The sequence below is a fragment of the Solea senegalensis genome, linkage group LG1, assembly GCF_019176455.1.
Source record: "Solea senegalensis isolate Sse05_10M linkage group LG1, IFAPA_SoseM_1, whole genome shotgun sequence".
NCBI lineage: Eukaryota > Metazoa > Chordata > Actinopteri > Pleuronectiformes > Soleidae > Solea > Solea senegalensis.
Window position 1 is genome coordinate 25946434 of NC_058021.1, and position 19896 is coordinate 25966329.

The window sequence follows — 19896 nt, forward strand, 5'->3', positions numbered from 1 at the left end:
CGTTGAAGGTGCCATGCCAACTTTGGGAATACTTGGAGAATCGTAGAAGTTTCTAATCTAATAGGCTCCTGCTAATCTGTTGTACAGCGATTTAATAGATTTTGGACTTAGACTCCCACCATCTTAACACATGGACTGAAGCCTTGGCAGTCACTTTCTTCTGACTGTACATTAAACGTCCACGAAGCCTGAAACACACAGTGGATGCCGCCGCTGTATCCGAAATAACACAAACAACAAAGACACAAATGAAAATAATTTCAAATACAATTCTTTTGAAGGGAAAGCCTATTATAGATCTTACAGTCTGAGGGAATGTCAATAATATCTGAGACCGGAATACAATGCGGGGCCCAGAGTTTGTTATTGATTAACAGTGGTGCTGCGTCGCCTGACAACTTTATAAGCACAGCACCACACATTTCTGATGGGTAAACTCGGAGATAACGCAGCGCGGCTATATGGGAATTATTCAAATGAGCCTTATCTGGCTCAGGGTATGCAACAGCAGCCCTGGTGAATTAAACAGCAGCCTCCAGTTTAGCTCTCTGGCATGTAGAAACCGTCTGTTTTACTGAATAGCACTGAGACAGTGGGGGAATCTGAAAGAAATAATTCATTCCACAGCAGCCTCGGAGTCTACCATTTGTAATTAAGGGAGTCTATCATTTGGCCGGAGATAACTATTGTGGTGTGGCGGCCTCACATTTGTAATTGTAATCAGTTTAGGGAAATGGGACATCCAGGTTTGCAACCATACATTTTTTTTTTACACACACACACACACACACACAGAGCGGAATCTATGTGTTCTCCAGCTTGTTTCCTCTGTTAACGTTCACAAAGCAGCGAGTAATTAATGATTGCGCCGTGTTTGTTTGGCTCCAACTTGATGAGCAAATCGGACATTCACCTTCTACTTAGTGTCATTCCAATTTCACTGCAAACACTTTTTTCTTGTCAGTCTAACAGGGGACGCTGCCAGAGCAGATAAACAATTAGACCAATGCTTCCAGTCCACTGGGGCTCAAATTAACCTTATTAGTGATGCATCGAGCATTTTTGTTGGCCTAAAAAAACCAACCATTTATTTGTCATTCAAGACAACATGTAGTTTATTAAGCAGGACCCAGTTACAAGAATGGGTCTCTCCAACCACAGGCGAATGTTAAACTGTTCTACATGCTACATTAGTCTGGGTCTCTAGTGATGGGATGTCTTTATCTTGGCACTGCAACCATGGCCACTGAGAATTTTTTTTATTATTGTTTGTTTGTTTGTTTGCAACACAGCATGGACCCTGTGGTCCACCGGTTATAGTATCAGGCCATTTCATCCATCCATCATCTAACACTTTATCCTCCATGAGGGTCACAGGGGGGTGCTGTACCAATCTCAGCTGACATAGGGCGAAAGGCGGGGTAACACCCTGGACAGTTCACCAGTCCATCACAGGGCCACATATAGAGACAAACAACCCGGAGAACCCGGAGAAAATGAGAAAACCCACAGAGAACATGCACACTCCAGGCAGAAAGGCCCTTGTTCTGACCGTCTACTTGCTGCTGCAAAAAAGGCCAGAGTGCTAACCACTACACCATCCGTGCAGCCACAGGCCGTCTCACATTATATTCAATAAATAAATAAAAACAGTGAAAAATCAGACACATAGTAAAAGAGTTTTGCATTTGACAAGAAAACAAGTAGACACAGTAGTGTTATATATAGTGTACTATTTTCCAGTTGCTTGGATTTATTGAATATAGTCATGTCTTGTAATGTGTCCATTTTTCTGCTAATAAACAAAATGATTGGTCTTAGAAGTGTTGGCAAATACAAAAGAATGTTCCTCAAAACACACAATAATTAATTATATCTCCAAATTCCAATAATGGAGGGAGTTTGGTCCAGGTTTGGTTTTAAAAATGCTTGAGAAAAAACTAGAGATCAAATGCTAGGTTTTATTAATTGTAAGGTTTTGAAGCCATGAAATATTTTTATTCTCGTTTACAAAAATGTCTGCGTTAAACAAATACATGCTGCCCTCCGTTGTCAATGTTCTCGTGAGCTAAACAGCAGACATTCTTTTGAGGAATCCAAAGCACTATTTTCACTTTGAGCTGCTCCACATTTGTCTCTCTTGTGTCTCCTCAAATGCTGCAACACAACTGTCAATCACTGTGACTTTATCCATCCAGCAATTAATCTCAACCCAAGAGAGGCAGCTGCACTGTCTGTGAACCTACAGTATACGTCTGCTGTGCCAGGCACAGTATGAAATATAGATATTTTATACTGTATGAGGGCTGTTTTTTTTAGCACTTTAGATAAGCAGATGTTCTGTTTTCATGTTTTCCTTTTTACTCTGCAGGGCGTCACACCGCCTTCCTGTTCACATGATGAAGGAAGCGCTGACACGCTGCATCACAGGTGTCCTGGATTTCAGCGAACAAACAGTTCCCTCTGTTCTGTATGCTGTCCAAAGTCTGTGGGTTAAACTGACTGTGTAATCCATCATTTGACCTCATTAGTCACTTGGTGGGGGGGGGTAACGTGGACACTGTGGGGTGACTCTGTGGGCCATAACGCCCCACATGGGGGAGTCACAGTATAGTGTGCAGGAGTCGTAGGGCACCGCCAGCTTTGTTGTCTTTTGGTCCGTCAAATTATGCGAACAGTGGCAATTAATAAACGAGAGCGACTTTCAGTCACTTCATTCACAGCAGATATTTTTCAACATGAAACTGGTTTTATCAGTAACATTAATTATGGTTCCACTCCAGGTTTAAGAGAGCCAGGGTCATCGTGTAAGAGTAGGTCACACTAATTATTTGGCACTTTGACTTGAATAAACTGTGTTTTTATTTAAAAAGTGTGTACATGTCCATCTTTACCGCATGTGCTCCACTCCAGCGACTGACAAATAATCATTCTGTATGGTCGTTAAAGCATTGCTCAAACATCAGAGCTAATGCTGTAAAACACATTTATTGATAGAGGCAAATGCACTAAATGTATACTTCTACTCACATAATATGCTATGTGCAGGATATTTGTAACTCACCAAGGCCACTGACATCATGTAATCATGTAATCATGTAGCTGTGAAGTGTAGGACTCCTTTGTTTTTAATGAATCATATACAATGATTTAAAAAAAATCAGCTGGAGGCTAAAGCGTTGTGCGTTTTATAGCATTTCCTACGATAACTTCCACGTTTATCAGCCGCAAATATCAGCCCACTTCAGTGTAAAATGGATGATTAATTGTCTAAAAAGTGGCACAATATGGTGGACTCTATAGAAGAAGACCCACTCCCACTATAAATGGCTTATTCTAAAATAAATGAGCAAAAAACATAATATTATATATTTAATTTGTGTTTACAGTCCCACCAAATTCTACACACTGGGCCTTTAACACACTCTCCTCTATGTAATATGTTATTTGTCCTTGTGTTGTGATGGATTCCCTCAGCTCAGTGGCAGGGAGGGAGATCATTTCCACTGAAATGTCAGATGAGCTCTGTGTTGTGGGCAGAGATGACCCATAAAAAGTATTTCCAGTGTTTGAAGACCAAACCTGACAACAAAGGTCCTCTCACCCTCAAACATCCTCACTGTGCTCCCACGCTGTCTTTCAACTCTGTGTTTAAATGCAGTCAATTCTGTTGCTTTTAAAGAAATGTCACACTGAATCACACGTCCACCTCTGATAAATAAGTTGGGATTAAATGGAAGACGTTGGTTTTTGAAGAGTAATGAAAAAAGAAAAAAAAAAAGCACAAATTTATATTTTTCTTTGCAACATAACAGGACTTTCCAAGATTTATTATGATCATTTGATTCCTTCCAGCAAGTGCTTTGGTAGAAACTGTCATATTTTAAAAAGTCCTAATGTACTTTCTGAAATGTTTCATGTTCATTTTTCTGGGGCATAGAATGATATTTTATGTTTATATTGGAAGAAGAAATAATTTAATGTGAAAGAGGTTGTAGGTTGTTTTTTTTTTTAGTCATATGTTTTAACAAATAACAAATAACTAGTCTTTGACTAATCATAAAAATACATTACCCATCATGAATATGGGGGTGAAAAGTAGCACTAGTGAAATATTAACATTAGTAAATAAACAACTAACAATAAACAACAACATAAAGAAGAATAAGACACGTCTAATAAAACGGTGGACTCAAAAAGTTGAATTTTTACCCTTCGTTTTAATAGGATACATTGTGTGACGTGCGATACACAATTACCCCACGACTGACTGACACTGATCATCACAGAAGGCGATGATGTGAAGGCGGTCGTGTGTTTGTGACGTTGAGATGGTTTGATACGTTTCCCAGTAAACACTTCCACTGAGTGAAAGCTTGACTTTTTCAATCCAATTCTTTTCAACAAAAAAAAAAAAGAAGGACATCCTACCAGATGGATTCATGAGTGAATCATAGGCCAGGAGCCCAAATGCTGCAATATGGTAGCGCAATAATTAATCTCAGTAGAGGTCTCGTGCCATATTGCCCTAATCTCAGTCCATGTGCGCTTCTAGAAATGCTGCTAGGAATTGTTTTCTCGTTTGAGTGGAATGTTTTTCATGTCTGTAGAGGTGTTCACGATGAATAATGACTATAATTATATGAAAAAATATTAATATCAAAAGAGCAAATGAACAGCTTAATGTGATGATTGGTGATAACAAATTGTTTGTCATGTCTTGTTTATGGTTTTGGTCTTTCATTCATTCATTCATACAACAGCTGACCTTTTACAGCCCAGGAACATGAAATGAAAAACCCATGAATAATTTCAAAGGTGGAAACTTTTTTTGTCTACAGCTCTTTTTAACGGCCAGCATGGTACAGATCTTATTTTGTCTTGTGAACATCAGAGAAGGAGGATGTTATCGATATATATATTTTTTTACTTTGTTCGTTCTTTGTTAACTTTGCTGCACTGTTGCCATTGGGCCTGTCGGTGTTATCTCATCACTGCAGCGCTTACACACTTATTGGAGCAGCGGACAGCAGGAGGAGAGAAACATACTGAAGGAAAGTAAATGATGTGTGTGGGGGAGGGGCAGAATGGAGAGGAGAGGAGAGGAGAGGAGAGACGATTGATGATGACCGAAGAGAAGATGGCCAAGGTGGTTAGTGAAATTAACAGTGGCTTAGCCAGCAGCAGACCATTGGGAGCACGAGGTGATTTACAGGCACGTACCAACTCCAAGGTGTGTGTGTGTGAGTGAGTAAGAGATTATTTGACCTCTTTTCTGGACCTTTTCTGGCATAAACACTGACCTTGGCAGGACCAGTAGTCCTCATGCAGACCAAAACCTCGTCCTAATGAGGTAGAGCCTAATTTAACTGGTTATGTTTAAGGTGAGGGACAATGGTTTGTTTGGGCTGTGTAAATGAATGGCAGTCAGTGCAGAAGAATAGCTGTGTGTGTGTGTGTGTGTGTGTGTGTGTGAGAGAGAGAGCGAGAGCATGCACATTCATAAACACATGCTCGTGGATGCAAATCCAAACATAAGCCCTGAAATATAGACACAGTCTGTCAAATGTCGCAGAGGAGTCGATTATTTGCTGAAGCTTGTTGGCTGTGCTTGTTCAGTTTTCCATTGGCACACAAATCATGTGCAGTTTACACTGAGCACTGTGTGTCATTTAGCCCTGCAGTATATGAAGTCGTTCATTTATTCCGGCGCAGCATTTTTGAAATACAACCTTAAAACAGAGAAAATTTAGAAGAGGCTTCACAGAGCTTTTGATGGTGATGGGATTTACAATCTTTAAAAAAAACCCTGTACATTTTTAACACTCTGGTTAATCCATTCATCATTGTATTTTTGGTGTTAAACACCCTAAAATAAATGTCAATCATTGTCCCACTAAAGCCTGAAATATACAACTTTGACATGTGAGTAAATCTAAATCGTTTGATTTGAGGAGCGCAAACGCACAAACTGCACTCAACTGAGGTGTCATCACATCCAAAGCTTCAAATCAATTGAAGCAATCAACAGATTGCAATGGACAAAGGGTCAATAAGAACAGCAATCTCTTTTAGCTGCCCTCGAGGAAATCAATGGTTTTAATTGTGCGGTGCGACACACAATTCTGCTGTTTCACAGCATTTCTCGAGAGCTCCTCGTCAAAGCTGAGCCCCTTTAGACTGGAGGAGGACAGTGTTGTGTCACAGTGAAGGAGATGACTTTTGCTCACGGTTTAATTTCGACATTCATTGCTCAGAAGATTATCAGAAGCATTCATGTTCAGACAAAACCCGCAGATCAGACAGCTAATAAACACCTGAGTTTATTTTTCTTTTATAATCACTGGTGTTTTCATTATGCTGATACTCATGAGAGCAATATACTAGTGCAATGAGTTTACTATTCCACTTTAAGGGTTTGCTATAAATTAATGTCATTTATTAATTACAGCTGACTGTTGTTTCCCTGTGGGCAGTTAAGAACCCAGGGGACAGCGGACAAGGCCTTAACAGCCCCTGTTGTCTGTAAGTAATGAATTTGTGTTACTTATGTCCGAATGTTTCCAATAGATGAATGCTGATATAGACAGGTTACCAGCCTGCACAGGGGTTTGGGGACGCACAAGTGAGATTATTTGGAGCGTTTCTAATTACCCATTTAGGCATGCATCTAGACAAACAACCTGTTTACTTCTTAATTTGTTGCTTTCTGGGATGCAGACACACAGGGAGGGATAGAGTATGTTGGCTACTCTTCACAGTCTCTGACTCAAGCACGAGGAAGAGTTACACAGCCATAAAACACACAGTATATATAGTCATTACATACTCTTGTGGTGCATTTACGACTCAAATGACATCTCATGTTATTTTAACATAACACATCTCTCCAGGTCTGGAAAATGAAGCCATTGTGGAAGTGCCTGAAAACTTTATTCTCTTGAAAGACCATCAGGGGAAACTCCATGGGTTTCAAAAAGTCATCTTTCAGTATAACATCAATAATCCTGAGGAGTCTATGGTCTCAGTCCCTAACTTAAGGTCTCCAGTACAGTGATCCATTTGTGGACTGGCAGTAAAAAAAAAAAAAAAATCAAGCACACACCCATCCATCATCTCCCACTTTATCCTCCACATGAGGGTCACTGGTGCCAATCCCAGCTGACATAGGGCACAAGGTGGTGTACACCCTGTACAGGTCCCCAGTCCATCACAGGGCCACACAGAGACAAACAACCATCCACACTCACACCTATGGTCAATTTAGCATGTCCAGTTTGCCTAAAACCCTAGAATCCGGAACACACACACACACACACACACACACACACACACGGTATGGGATATGGTTTCTTAAATCCATTTATCTTCAACTGCTTTATCCTGTTCAGGGTCATGTGAGGAGCTTTAGACGATTTCAGCCGACACTGCATACAAACTGTGCAGAATGCAATACCTCTTAATTGATCAAGCCGATGGGTTAGGTCCTATTCACAGACCTTGCTGCTCCCAATTATCTCTAAAATAGGGAATTTTAGATGTGTTTTTCTCAAGTAATTGATTAAACATCTCAATGAGCCAAATTTCTGAGAAATAATTAAAGCAACCAAAATGCAGGGAAGCCAGTTTGTTAGTGTCATTGTTCTCTGGGTCATTTTACAGTTTATTTTGGGGACATTTAATTCAGGAAACTAAGCTGCATTATTTGGTAAACTCTTGCAGGAGTATTTCAAAGAGAGGATGAAAGTGCAAACCTTCCACAGAACCGGGGATGACTTAATGACAAATGTCTGTAGGTGCTGACTAAAACAAAAGAGGGGAAATGAAAAAGAAAGAGGAAAAAGCTCTGACTGTGCATGTATTGGGATAGATTTTAAGATTCTGTAAATCCCATTCAAAGCACAGTACATTCAATTCTGAACTTTTCATATGCCATACCATACACAACTTCTCTCCACATGCAGGTTAAACTACCAAAGGAGACCAAAGGAGACCAGACCTTGTTAAGCTTCAGAAAGAGCCATGGGTCCATTTCCGGCTTGAACATGTTTATTGAGTCCTGGAGACTCTTTGGCTGTAATCAGCTTGCATAAATCTCTTTGATGATAGCCTGAAGAACATCTGCTGGTGCAATAAAAAAAATCCAGGGAGGCAATAAAATGTCTGGCTGAAAATATGCAAATGCAAATGTGAGTTGTCCTGAAAGGTTTGTCCCAAAGTAGTTGCCACAGTGTGGCTGTGTCATTTGAGAGGGAATGTAAAAGTCATCATAAACGTTGGAAATCTGATACTGTTTCTCTTGTTCCTGCTGTGCGAGTATCGCCTCCCCAACGTGTGAGAAGGTGAGCTCGGCGGTGGAGTTACAGTGCTGAGCAAGCTTTGTCCTTCACCTAGTCATTTTTCTCTCTTTGTCTTTCCCTCTCCTCCAACACTTCTTCACACAGTCACAAACACACACACACACACACACACACAAGCACGCGGTGGGTGACGCGATGGATGACCACACGCTTTACCTTTACCTGCAAAATCAGGGTCGCAAGGTACAACCATTCATCAGAGGGGTACGTGTTCCTGTGAATGAGTGTGTTCATTCTCAGTGTTAAAATGTCATTATTCAGGCCAAAGCAACAACACCACACAAAGCAAAAGAGCACAAGCAGGCTGGTAGTTAACTGAACTATAAGCACCATTTCTACTGGTCATAAAAAGGCATAACAGCAACTAACAAATGGTATTTTTCCTGCAAAGGAATGGGTTAGAGAATTAAGTGACAGACATTAAGTGTAATCACTATGCAATGACTGCTACTCAGTCACTTTTTTGTGTTCTGTGTTGTGTTTCCTGCTCCTAACACATTTGTTGATTTTGTTATAAAATGGACAACGTGATTCAGGCCAGCTCTAGCAAAGGTGCTTTTAGACTATTTCAAAGCCTCCATGACCATAATCACATGTCCTTATAGCATCTAAATTTGGCCCAGATAGTGTTATCAATCTACATTTAATGCTGTATGAATGACCAACTGTTTCTTGACATGTGAGATGTGGAATATTAAGGATTTAAAGTTGACAAGGCACCTATGGGCAAAGTTAAAGTTACTTGTTAAAGTTACCTGCTTTTCCACTCATGGACATGTCCAAGCATCCATCTCTGAAATATCTCCTGCCTGGTTGTGTCCTCTGCGTCCTCGCACAGAACCACACAGCAATTAAAGCAACACGATGTTCTCTGTCAACCACATAAGAAGAACCACAGGGACATTCACGTTCACAGCATTTATGATGAATATGACTGTGCCAACTGGGTCAGGGCTGGAAACTGTGCAAACAACTGCGCTTCTCAATCGAGGAGCTTTACTCGTGTCTAATTAAGCTCCTACATATGCCAGAGTGAAGAGAGCATTGCTTTTACTGTTGGAACACGAGGCGGACACAGATGGGCTCTGCTGAAGGAGAGCTGGAGTAAAACTGAGAAAAGGCAGCTTTGGCATTTTTGGTAAATGTTGCGAGGGTATGCATTTAGATCGATTTTGTTTTTTTACGACTGGAAAAGCTGTTCCAAAAACACCCGCTCCTCTTGTCATGTGTCAGGCTCAGTTAATTGTGCAAGAGTGGTGTGGGTCGGTGTCTGTGATGGGATAATTTACCCATTTTGTGGGTGTGAAAGCCACCCACAGAGCCGTGTGACGATTGAGCTTCAGAAAGCATACACAATGCTGTAATCTCCCCGCAGCTCACCACGGTGCAGCACAGAGCTGCGGAATCTCTGCCATGTAGCAGCAGGCACCCTGCTGAGGGCTGAGGGACAATTAGGATGCCTTGCTTTCAATTTCAGCCTGAGCTCTCTCAAAGGGAACTACCACTGCATCTTCATACAAGACTCCCACACACACACAAGCACACACATGCACACACTTTCATCCTCAACTAAAGCAGCACAATGGTTGTGCAAACTCTGGGTCTGTTTTTGTGAATTAGTATTTTGCTTTTCTGTTACAATCACCTCCCACAATTCAAGGAAACCACAGAATGGGCAATATTTGGTATTATTCAAAGAGTGTAGATGCAGTGTTTTATCAGATATCTCGTTTCCTTGTGTCGTGTCTGACCACATTTTAAGGTGTGAGAGAATGTGAGGACATTTTGGCTGGTCCTCACATTCTCTCACACCTTAAAAAGGCTGTCCACGACCTGGTTTTAGGGGTTGGGGTAGAAAAGGTTAAGGTTTAGGGTTAGGCATTTAGGTGTGATGATTAAGATTAGAATAAGGGGAAAGGGAATGCATCATATCTATGGGGGTCCAGTACAAACGTATGCGTGTGTGAATGCATGCATTTGGCACCACTTTAGGACATTTTTGGCATAAGGACCAAGATCTAATGAGACAGAAACTCATTTTTAAGGAATTGGTTAAGTTAAGGGCTAAGATTTGAATTGTAAGGTTAGGCAGTAATGGTGAGGGTTAAAGTTACAGATAACACTTTGTTTGTCAGGGTTACCAGCAGCTTTTGTATCATGTTCAGTATGTGTTTGTGGATGAAGATATTTCCTGAATACATGTACAGACAATGAAGTGTGGGTGTAGACAAAGGCTGTGTGGTGATGTTTTTCCTGGAGTGCGGGAGACGGCACTGTAATAGATGAGTGATCAGGGAGGCCAGAGGGGAGACTATAGATTACTCACTGACAGTAGGTGACACCATGATTGGCAGGCTCCCAGGTAGAAGTGCTGGTGCCGGCTTTTAAGATATGACAGCATGAGAATTTGATACACTTTTCTCTGGACTCATTAATCTTTCACAAAGTCCTTATTCTGCCAAATCTGCTTGGATCTCTCTTGTATTTTAATGACATCTCTCGTTAAACAGCTCACTTTTGTTCATGCAAACCTATGCACCGCCATCTTAGACTTCCACGAGCAGGCTAATTTGCTCAGGGGTGTCCTCGGATTGATTCACCATCAGCCAGAATCTGCCGTCATGTGAGTATGTAAGACCATTCCTCTCCATAGCAGTCTCAAGGCCACATCATTAGAGTATGAGGGCTATAATTAGTGAGTCCATGCATATTAAACAGCACCCTGCATCTCCAGACCCACCCGCCTCAAAAAAAAAAACAGCACTGTGCTGTCACTTGCAGCCAGTAAGCCAGTGTTAATGTCCAGAGGGTAACACATGTTACACACAGGGCACGGAGCGTGATTGGCTACCAAAGTCAGGGACTCTTCGCTTTGCCCTCCGCCCTTTATGTGTGATGTGATTACATCTGATTAAAGGAAGTCTGAAAGGAAAGGAGCAACGATCTTTGATATTTCCACAAAGAAGTGGAGGCGACTGTCTCAATAAAGGCGGATTATGTCAACTCCTACAGCAATCCTAAAGTGGCTTTCAGCGTATCAGGCATTGAGAGAGGTTCATCCATCCGTCTGCAGCTTCTCTTAAAAGGAATGGAAAGGAAATGAAGAGGCTGCACTCTTGATTTCATGTCTTTCAAATAACAACGCGGCACACTGGCTCCCATTCGAAGGTGCTTGACCATGGACCGAGATTGGAAGGATTAAAAGTACTGCTCGTGGACGTGCCTGAGAACAATAAGAGATGATATTACGCCATTGACTGCTCACTCTTTTCAAGCATTCATGTTAAGTGTCCCCTTCCACATTTCACATTTCGCAGAATGGGTACAGATGTAGATTAGATGCAGAGGAGCACAAATAACCCACTTGTGCATGTACACATTTATTTTATACAATCTAATGCACACACACATTCTGGCACCGAAACCAAATTCTCAAATTTGACTTTGTTGGTTGCAAAAAGTCAATTTGAATGGAAGTCTATGGGAAAATGAACCTACAATGTCAGTAGACATTTTGCTGAGGAGGTTATCGTCTCAATCACAAGTTTCGGGTCTTGCTCAATAGCACATTCTGGAAATAATTTCCCCATTTTGAGGCAAATTAAAGGCAGATATGAGTGAGTCTACTGCAAAGGACACAGCACCCCAGGACTCCACTTCATGCGTGTAAATATGATATGTCAACGCGGGGGCTTTACATTTCCTGTCCTGTTCTGCTGAATTGAAGTGTCGTGTTCTGTCATCTGGCAAAAATAGAGGCGCAACGGACTGGCAGAACAATCATGGAGCAACATGCAACGCAACACAAGTGTGTGGAAGCTGATCACTTCCGATTCTGCGACGGAGACGCAACGCGACGGGAACAAATAAAAGCGGTCTGCAAAAATTGGATCAGAATCACAGTCAAAACCACCTCCGTATGTGGTTTGAATCAGCTTTGGAAAAATTGGATCTTGTGTATTTTTAGCTGTCCAGAAGAATCTAATTTGGGCTGCAGTCTAAACACAATAAAATATTTTTATCACTTCACCAGGACTTAAAACAAATAATCACGAAACCAAACCACCTGTGAATAGAAAGAACATTTTGATTTTTACATCTGCATATGGATAAATGAAAAAATCATGAATTAAGGTGCCACTTGTGACTTGTGTCAAAATGTAATTGTGTGAGAAGGCATTAAAAGAACAAAGCTGTTTTAACTTAAAGAGATTCAGCAGAAATGCTCAGATTACCTCTCAAAGATGCTTTGTGCTCATCTCACGTGCGTGCGTGCAGCTTATGTGCTAGGGTTCTGAGACAAATTGTACACTTACAAGTGTGAATATGAAGCACAGTCTATCACAACATTAAAACAGAACCATTTACAAATCAAATGTCTCTGCACGTCTGAATGGTACTTTGAATTTTGAACAAAAAGCATCCAGCACTAATGTGAGATAATTGTTCAATAAGCCATTTGGACTCATAACGGTTACTGTAGCTCCATTAGTAACCAGGTTACAAATGAAAACACCACGTAACTGAAAGTTTGACGTTATTGTGACAGTGGAGTCACAGCAGATGAAGACACGGGACACACATGTCGCTGTCAGCGGTAAGCCCAGCTTGTTCGGAGCAAAGTAGGGAGGACCACACAGCGATCAACTACCAACCAAACCAAAACTGGAGTCGTGTAGCGCGACTGAAAGCCACCGGTCTTCCAGGTGGGAGCCGGAGGGAGCAGAGAAAGAGAGAGAGAGACAGCCATCTTGCTAATATAAGGTTTAAATAGACTTCCCACACCTGATGCACATAGCTTGATGAAGTGGGAGACAAGCTGCCAGCCAAAAACAAGGCAAAAGGAGGCCAGAGGCAGATTAAAATAGGTATAGACGGCCGTCACATCAGCCATTCTTCAGCTTCTTATCTCCCCTCAGCACACACACACACACAAGCACAGAAACAGGAAGGGTCAGCGGCGGCAAAACTCAACCAGAATGCAGATGTAACGCTCTTCTCAGTGAGTAACCTTTTCTATAGAAGCCCGAGCTCATTAGAAACTAAAGCCCCCAGACGAAATCAAACTGTAAACAAAGAAAAGACTAAAATAACGTGGAAACACTGAAGTTTAGCGTCTAATGAGAAATCAATCAGGATAAATAGGCTTTGCAAAAAAAGAGCTCCTTAAGGGGATGAGCAGGAGAGATGGATGTTGCTGATAATTCAACAAGAATCCCAGTGCACTCTGATATTGTGTGACATCACATTACATTAATAGAATTCAGCAACTCATTCAATCTTTTACCCACAATCCTTGTTGCCGTTGAATAAGAAGCAGCCGTGATGACACACCGCCATTCCTCACTGAGTTTTAAGATAAATTGCTATTTTTATTTATTCCTGCTGCTGTACCTCTACATGATGAATCGCTCTCTGTATGTTATGCTCTTCATTTAAATGTTCCTGTAATTGGCCAACTAATAGAACTCATCAGTCAGCACTGGAACAGCATCTCACATTGCTCTGTCTCTCTCTCGACCGCACTCTAAACTCTAAAACATCCTGTTACTTCCCCACTCGTCCAAGTGTGACATTCACATAAATCCTGATTGTTCAAGAAATAACTGAGGAATATTGATTGATTGTCTCTGCCCCCACCCAACCCTTGTGTGGTGGATGAAGTGGTAGACGATGGGCGATATAATGAGCTTGTTCTTCATGTTGTCAACTTAGACTAGGCTTGTCATAATGTTAAAGCTGATTACACAGTTTAGTTGTGATGGAAAAATGAAACCATTCGCATTTATATTGGTCCCCTTTAAGGCTCATTGAAGCCCAGGACAGAAATGTGGGTCACCAAAACTTGTTAGATAGTCATTTTTGTTTTAGTGCCTTTTCTAAACACGGTTATGACCACAACTGACGGATGTGAACGTAATAAAAAAAATAAACATGTCCGAAAAGGAGCAGGACAGTCAGTAACAACAACAATATAATGAATCAGGTATAATTAATAGTGACATGATCACATGAACAAGAAGGAAGGATTTGCTCATCGTGGCAAACTAACAGAATAGACTTGATGCTGCAGAATATAAGTTTTGGCTACACGCAACATGGATGGATGTCCAACTCTCTCGGACCCATGAACCTGGTAGTATAGTGGTCCAACGGGAGGGGACAGACTAAAAACTGTGTAGGACCAAAAAGTGACCAAAAATAAGATAATTTGTTGGTGTAAAGATTAAGGGACAAAAAGAAAAATCTACCTTTTTGTTTCAGACAGTTTCCTTGTGTTACATTCATTTATTTATAACCAAGGGACAACACTAATGTTTCAGCACAGCAGTAGTCCTTGAGAAAAGTACTTTAAAGTATTTGAAAGATTTAAATAGAGAATGGCTATTTGCTTCCAGCCTTGCATCCTTTGTCTGTCCTTTCCCATCTCTGGTGATATAAAGTTTTTGCTGTGACCCTCACGATGCTGCGTTTGTGTCCCAGGGGACACTGTCTCTGCCTTGTTGCAGCATGCGGTCACGCACATGCAGTGCAGACACATACAAGACATGTCAGACTGAAGCGTTACATGCCTGTTTCCCCATCTGGAACCGTTACACTGCTCTGTGTCAGAAAGTGCTGAAAGTGATTTGGTTCCAAAGTCATGGAAGAGACTCACAAAGGAGAAGTTCAATTGATTAGTCTTGGACGTTTTGAAATAAATTGGTTTTGATACGAGCAGTGTGGAACGTTGAGCTGTAGAGATTCAAATTAGATACTGGAAAAATGTTCACTTTTAAAGTTAATACTGGATCTGGAATGAAAGTGTGATGTTTTCCAGTAAAGTCTTGTCCCACATCATCACATGTGATGCTGATATGGTCTCTGTGGAGGACACAGGGCCACATATGACAGACATTCTGGGGAAGCCTGACTAGTTTGCTTGATATTTCTTCATTGCACCACATAAATGATGCATGGGAAACAGCACTCCCTGATGGTTTACAACGAGCAATGACAAACATTATTACTACAAGACACATTGCTCGTGGTGGGCGTGATGAATAGGTCACCTCAACGGGTGTGAAACACCGTGTCGCGAGTATCATAAATCAATGCAAAGTGTGTTTGTTCCTCATTGTTTAGAGCAAGTAAATAATAGGATGAATCAAAAACTTTCTTCAATTAACACGAGGAGAAACTGAGGTTATTGTCTTTGGCAATAAAGCGAGGAGGATGAGTGCACGACAAACCAAAAACCTAGTCAATAACCGTGTTGTGCTGATAGACTCAGATGTGAGCGTCAGCAGAGATATCAAATTAATTACCAAATCAGCTTTAAAATCTATTCAGATTCATAGGTTTTATGTCCCAAACAGACCAGGAGAAGCTCATTCATGCTAGCACTAAAGGCGACATAGAATGCTTGTATCACACATACATGTTAGTTATGGAGGTCTACTTACATATATGAACTTTTTTTCATGATTAAAAACTTCCTATACACACACACACACAAACGCAGCGTTAATTGGAGCTTCCGGTCTATGTCGACTTTAAACAGCTGCAACTCATTCAGAACACTGCAGCTCGAGTTTGACCCGGAACAATTAAAACTGTAGTAAAGTCTTTACACTGTCTTCCAGTCAGTTATAGAATAGACTTTAAAGTTCTGCTGCTGGTCTACAAATCACTAAATGGTTTAGGCCCAAAATGTATTGATGACTAAAAGAACATACACCTTGTAGGGCTCTGAGATTTAATTTTTTGAGAGTAAGTTATTATTATCATATTTTGTGCTCCATGTAAGTCTAACTTTTTGTTTTCTTTTCTTCTTTTATTACTCTGTTTATGTTTTGTTCAAACATTGTACATTTTAGTGTTTCCAAAATTTGAAATGTCATTTAGCTTTTTTTGCAAAGCACATTGAGTTGCCCTTGTGCGTGAAATGTGCTACACAAATAAAACTGCCTTGCCTCGCCTCTCTACTTTTTTGACAGTAATATAATGCGTTTAATTCTTGACCTTGTCGTTACCCCAGTGCAATGTTGAAACTGATGACATGGCTCCCATTGCTTTTGCACTTCTCCCTTATTTATGGCTCTAATTGCTCGCTCCTCTTCCTCGCTGTGCGATGATATGTTTGTACTTCTGTGCCAAATCACTGATGCTGTGCTGGAAAAGCCGAGATCAGCCAGAAAAGGATAGAGGAAATATGACCAGAAGAGGTATAACATGTGACATGATCATTACCCATGCACACTTTACTAGGAGAAGAACTACAGTATATTTGGTAACTACGTTACCATGTGTCACCACGAGATCTTAGAAACACGTGGATTTCACCCAGTCAATCAGCAAATTGTGCAGTGCAGTTCCGGAAGGCAAAAAGTACACTCCTCTCGTGCATCTACAGTAATATCCTTCTAATTAAAAATTGGATGAGATTGCAGCAGTTGTCCCCATATGTACCATGTAGAAGTCCTAGATCTGCAATAAAATTTAAAATACGAGAGTATAATCAAATACCGTGATGAAGAAACCAAGCGGGAAAGCATTAGTCATAGCACTCGGAGTCCAGATAGAAGCGTTTCTGTCGCAGCTGCCTGGATTTCTGACTTAATTTGGTCAGACTTGTGAGTGCATGCCACAGTGCGTTAGGGAATCAGGTAACAAGGCCTCATACCTAATGGACAAAGAAGTGCCTTTCAAACATGCTGTTGTGCCACAGTTTCAAAACTAAGAACTGATCCGTCAAACATATGGTTATAACTTGGACCTTATTTTAAATCAAAGACCTGGGTATTTTTTTTGTGTGCGTTCAGGGTTGATGAGTCACTCCACAGTGTTTCATGCTTCAAGTCAGAGAGGAAAATTGTCTGTTGGGGGGCAAAAAAACAGAGCTTAAGCTTTTATATCCAGAACTAAATGCGATGAAAATCATTTATCCCTCACATACCATCTTTACACTTGAGGGATGAATAAAATACAAAAAGGACAGTGTGGTGGTCTGCAAACAAAGATATATTCATTTGTGTTTCATTTACATGATCTACACTCATGTTGGTGCTGACTTGAACATGAAGGGAACATTTCAGAATTTCATCAGTGTGTAAATGACACAGGCGACTTACACTACAAGAAACCGCCTGCCAAGAATCCAATGTTTTATTCAGACATGCAGTAAGTGACACTTACTGTAAATGAACTTACTAGTTTTCAGTTTATCATTTATTTTTGGAAATACATTAAAGTTTGGCAAAGGATGGCAAGAGTTTGAACCTTTTTATTATTTTTACATGCACTGCAAAGTAAAGCATTTACATAATCCAGTAAGAAAAGTTGGAGATATAAGGAGGGAACCGGTGTCCGTTTATATTTTTGTGTAATTATATCTGACATGCGAAAAACTTGATTTTGTCACAATGCGAGACGGTTAAACTGTAACATCGTGCTGTTGTAGTATTTATGGTGAACAGACCATATTCAGATATGTGCTTGATGAAAATATTAAATCTGACCTATAGTCACATTGCATTGCACAGTAATTACTTTAAGGTAAGTAGAGTGTGCAACGTTTAGGGGAAAAGGAATAATTATACTTCATTTTTTATGTGTGCAATCACTTGATTATATGAATTTATTCTTTTATATTTATATCAATAGAGGCTGCAATTTTGGACCACAGTGTTTTTACATGAACCCACGATGAATAAACATCTTTTGAGTTTTGATGCTAACTGAAGGCTTATTATGTTCTCCAACACAGCCGGAAAGGAAAGGCTCTTTATTGTCATTACATTACCGAAATTGTACAACAAAATTGCGAGGTCACTTTTCTTTTGTAACACTGCTGTTACATGATGTGTAATAGAAATAGCCTGTAGTCCCTTTGTCTCTGTTCATTTCATTAAATGCAACAAAAACATCAGCAAAGACAGACTTGAATGAGAAACTGCCAGTTGTGGTTTGCAGAGCTGAATTATGACAACAACATTAGGCTCCAAAACAACTTTTACAATCCGTTCATAAAATGTCTCGTCAGCCAGAGAAATGAATAAATAACTTACTGATTCATTAACAAGAGGTTTAAATATTGCACAATTGATTATGCTACATTATTATGCACCTGATTGGACTGTAAATTACACCATTATTTACCACTTAATCTAGTTATTAATAACCACTGAATAATGTGGTTGGTGCACTCTGCCCTGCATAGAAAACAGCAGTGTAAAATAGAAATGAGCAAATACTTCCATCAAAGTGGAAATGTCAGAACTCACCAGGAAATGGAATTGAGGGCTGACTGACAGGCTTTTCTGCAGGCAATCATTGTTTCTGCTTCTGAAAAACCATGCGGTCCTTTTCTCTCAAGGCCCAACACAACAAGATGGTCTTTGTCTTCACCGTCCTCTCACTGCAAGACAAAAAAAACAAAAACACACAACATGTCATTTGAATGGTTGTTAGTTGGCAGCTGTGTTAATTGTCAAAGCAAGCGAAGGCAGACTGAAGAATCCCTTCCACCTCTTCCATCTGAACAGCTGCCTCTTTGACACCGGAGCCTTTTCTGGTGCTTTATTGTCAACGATTCAACCACAGCTTTCACCATTTCTAAAGCAGCATCTCTTAGACACAAACCCTCTCCATATCACACATGCTTACACATACACACACACACACACGTGAAGGTACTTATGTGCTGCAGAAAGTGTCTTCACAGGTATCTGGAAGGAGATTAATAACCACATTCTGATAACCGTCCATCAAAGAATTGTTGTCTGGTAGGGCCAACACCTCGCACAAGACAATTGTGTGTCGTTCCACGCTGGTGGAATGACATACCGAGTGCTACCAAGAAGCTCTTGAAGACCCAGCTCTTCCAAGACCATCTTTTGTCCTAGCACTGACCCCCCCTCCCCTGCACATATCTCCTTCTACACTCGGATCCACTTCTGCACTTGGATCCACTTCTGCACTCTCACCCTCTGTCAGTCCACTGTTCCTATCTAGTGGATTTCTTTCCAAGACTTCTTCTTTGTAGAATATTCTTCTTTTGTGAGTCGCTTTGGATAAAAGCATCTGCTAAATGCATAAGCAGCAGTAAATCTCAGTATTTCTAGGTATTTGAGGTAGAAAACCACAGTTAGTTTTCCCATGTTGTCTATATTAGTAGATATAGAGTAATGTTTTTTTCGTCTCTCTTATATATTGAAAAATAAACACTAGTCATGGTTGTAAAACATACAATAACATAGGCTACTGTAGCTAGTCTGAAGTGTTCTTCGTACAATAGAAGGTCTGCTTCGTCACCAGTATTGTTGGCTCGTCAACAAATGCATGACATACAGTATTTTCCTTCTCTATGTTGGGCTAGGAGAGTCATCTTTCCATCGCCTTCAGCTAATCTAAAACTCAACTGTCCGTCTCTTAACTGGGAAGGGGAAAAGGGACCACATACCACCAGTTCTGACCTCCCTCCACTGGCTATGTGACCGATATTAAGATGATTTTATTGCATGATTTATGATTTTAAATGGACTATCTATCCATC

The 19896-nt window shown here is 40.6% G+C and overlaps 2 protein-coding genes across 3 annotated transcripts in view; both read right to left on the minus strand.

The window, feature by feature from the left end:
• The window catches only part of neto1l (neuropilin (NRP) and tolloid (TLL)-like 1, like), an 85013-nt gene extending 66274 nt beyond the window's left edge, over positions 1–18739 (minus strand). The window contains exon 1 of one of the 2 annotated variants that reach the window (XM_044033155.1): positions 18626–18739. The gene's annotated coding sequence lies outside the window, so the exon portion shown is untranslated. Of the gene's footprint in view, positions 1–9115; positions 9138–18625 lie in introns of those variants that run through there. The other variant, XM_044033163.1, reaches the window with a different exon arrangement.
• fbxo15 (F-box protein 15) overlaps positions 18719–19896 on the minus strand; it is a 45122-nt gene continuing 43944 nt past the window's right edge. The window contains exon 12 of the mRNA XM_044033240.1: positions 18719–18759. Coding sequence (XP_043889175.1) covers positions 18746–18759 — 14 coding nt within the window. The 3' untranslated portion in view covers positions 18719–18745. The remainder of the gene's footprint in view (positions 18760–19896) is intronic.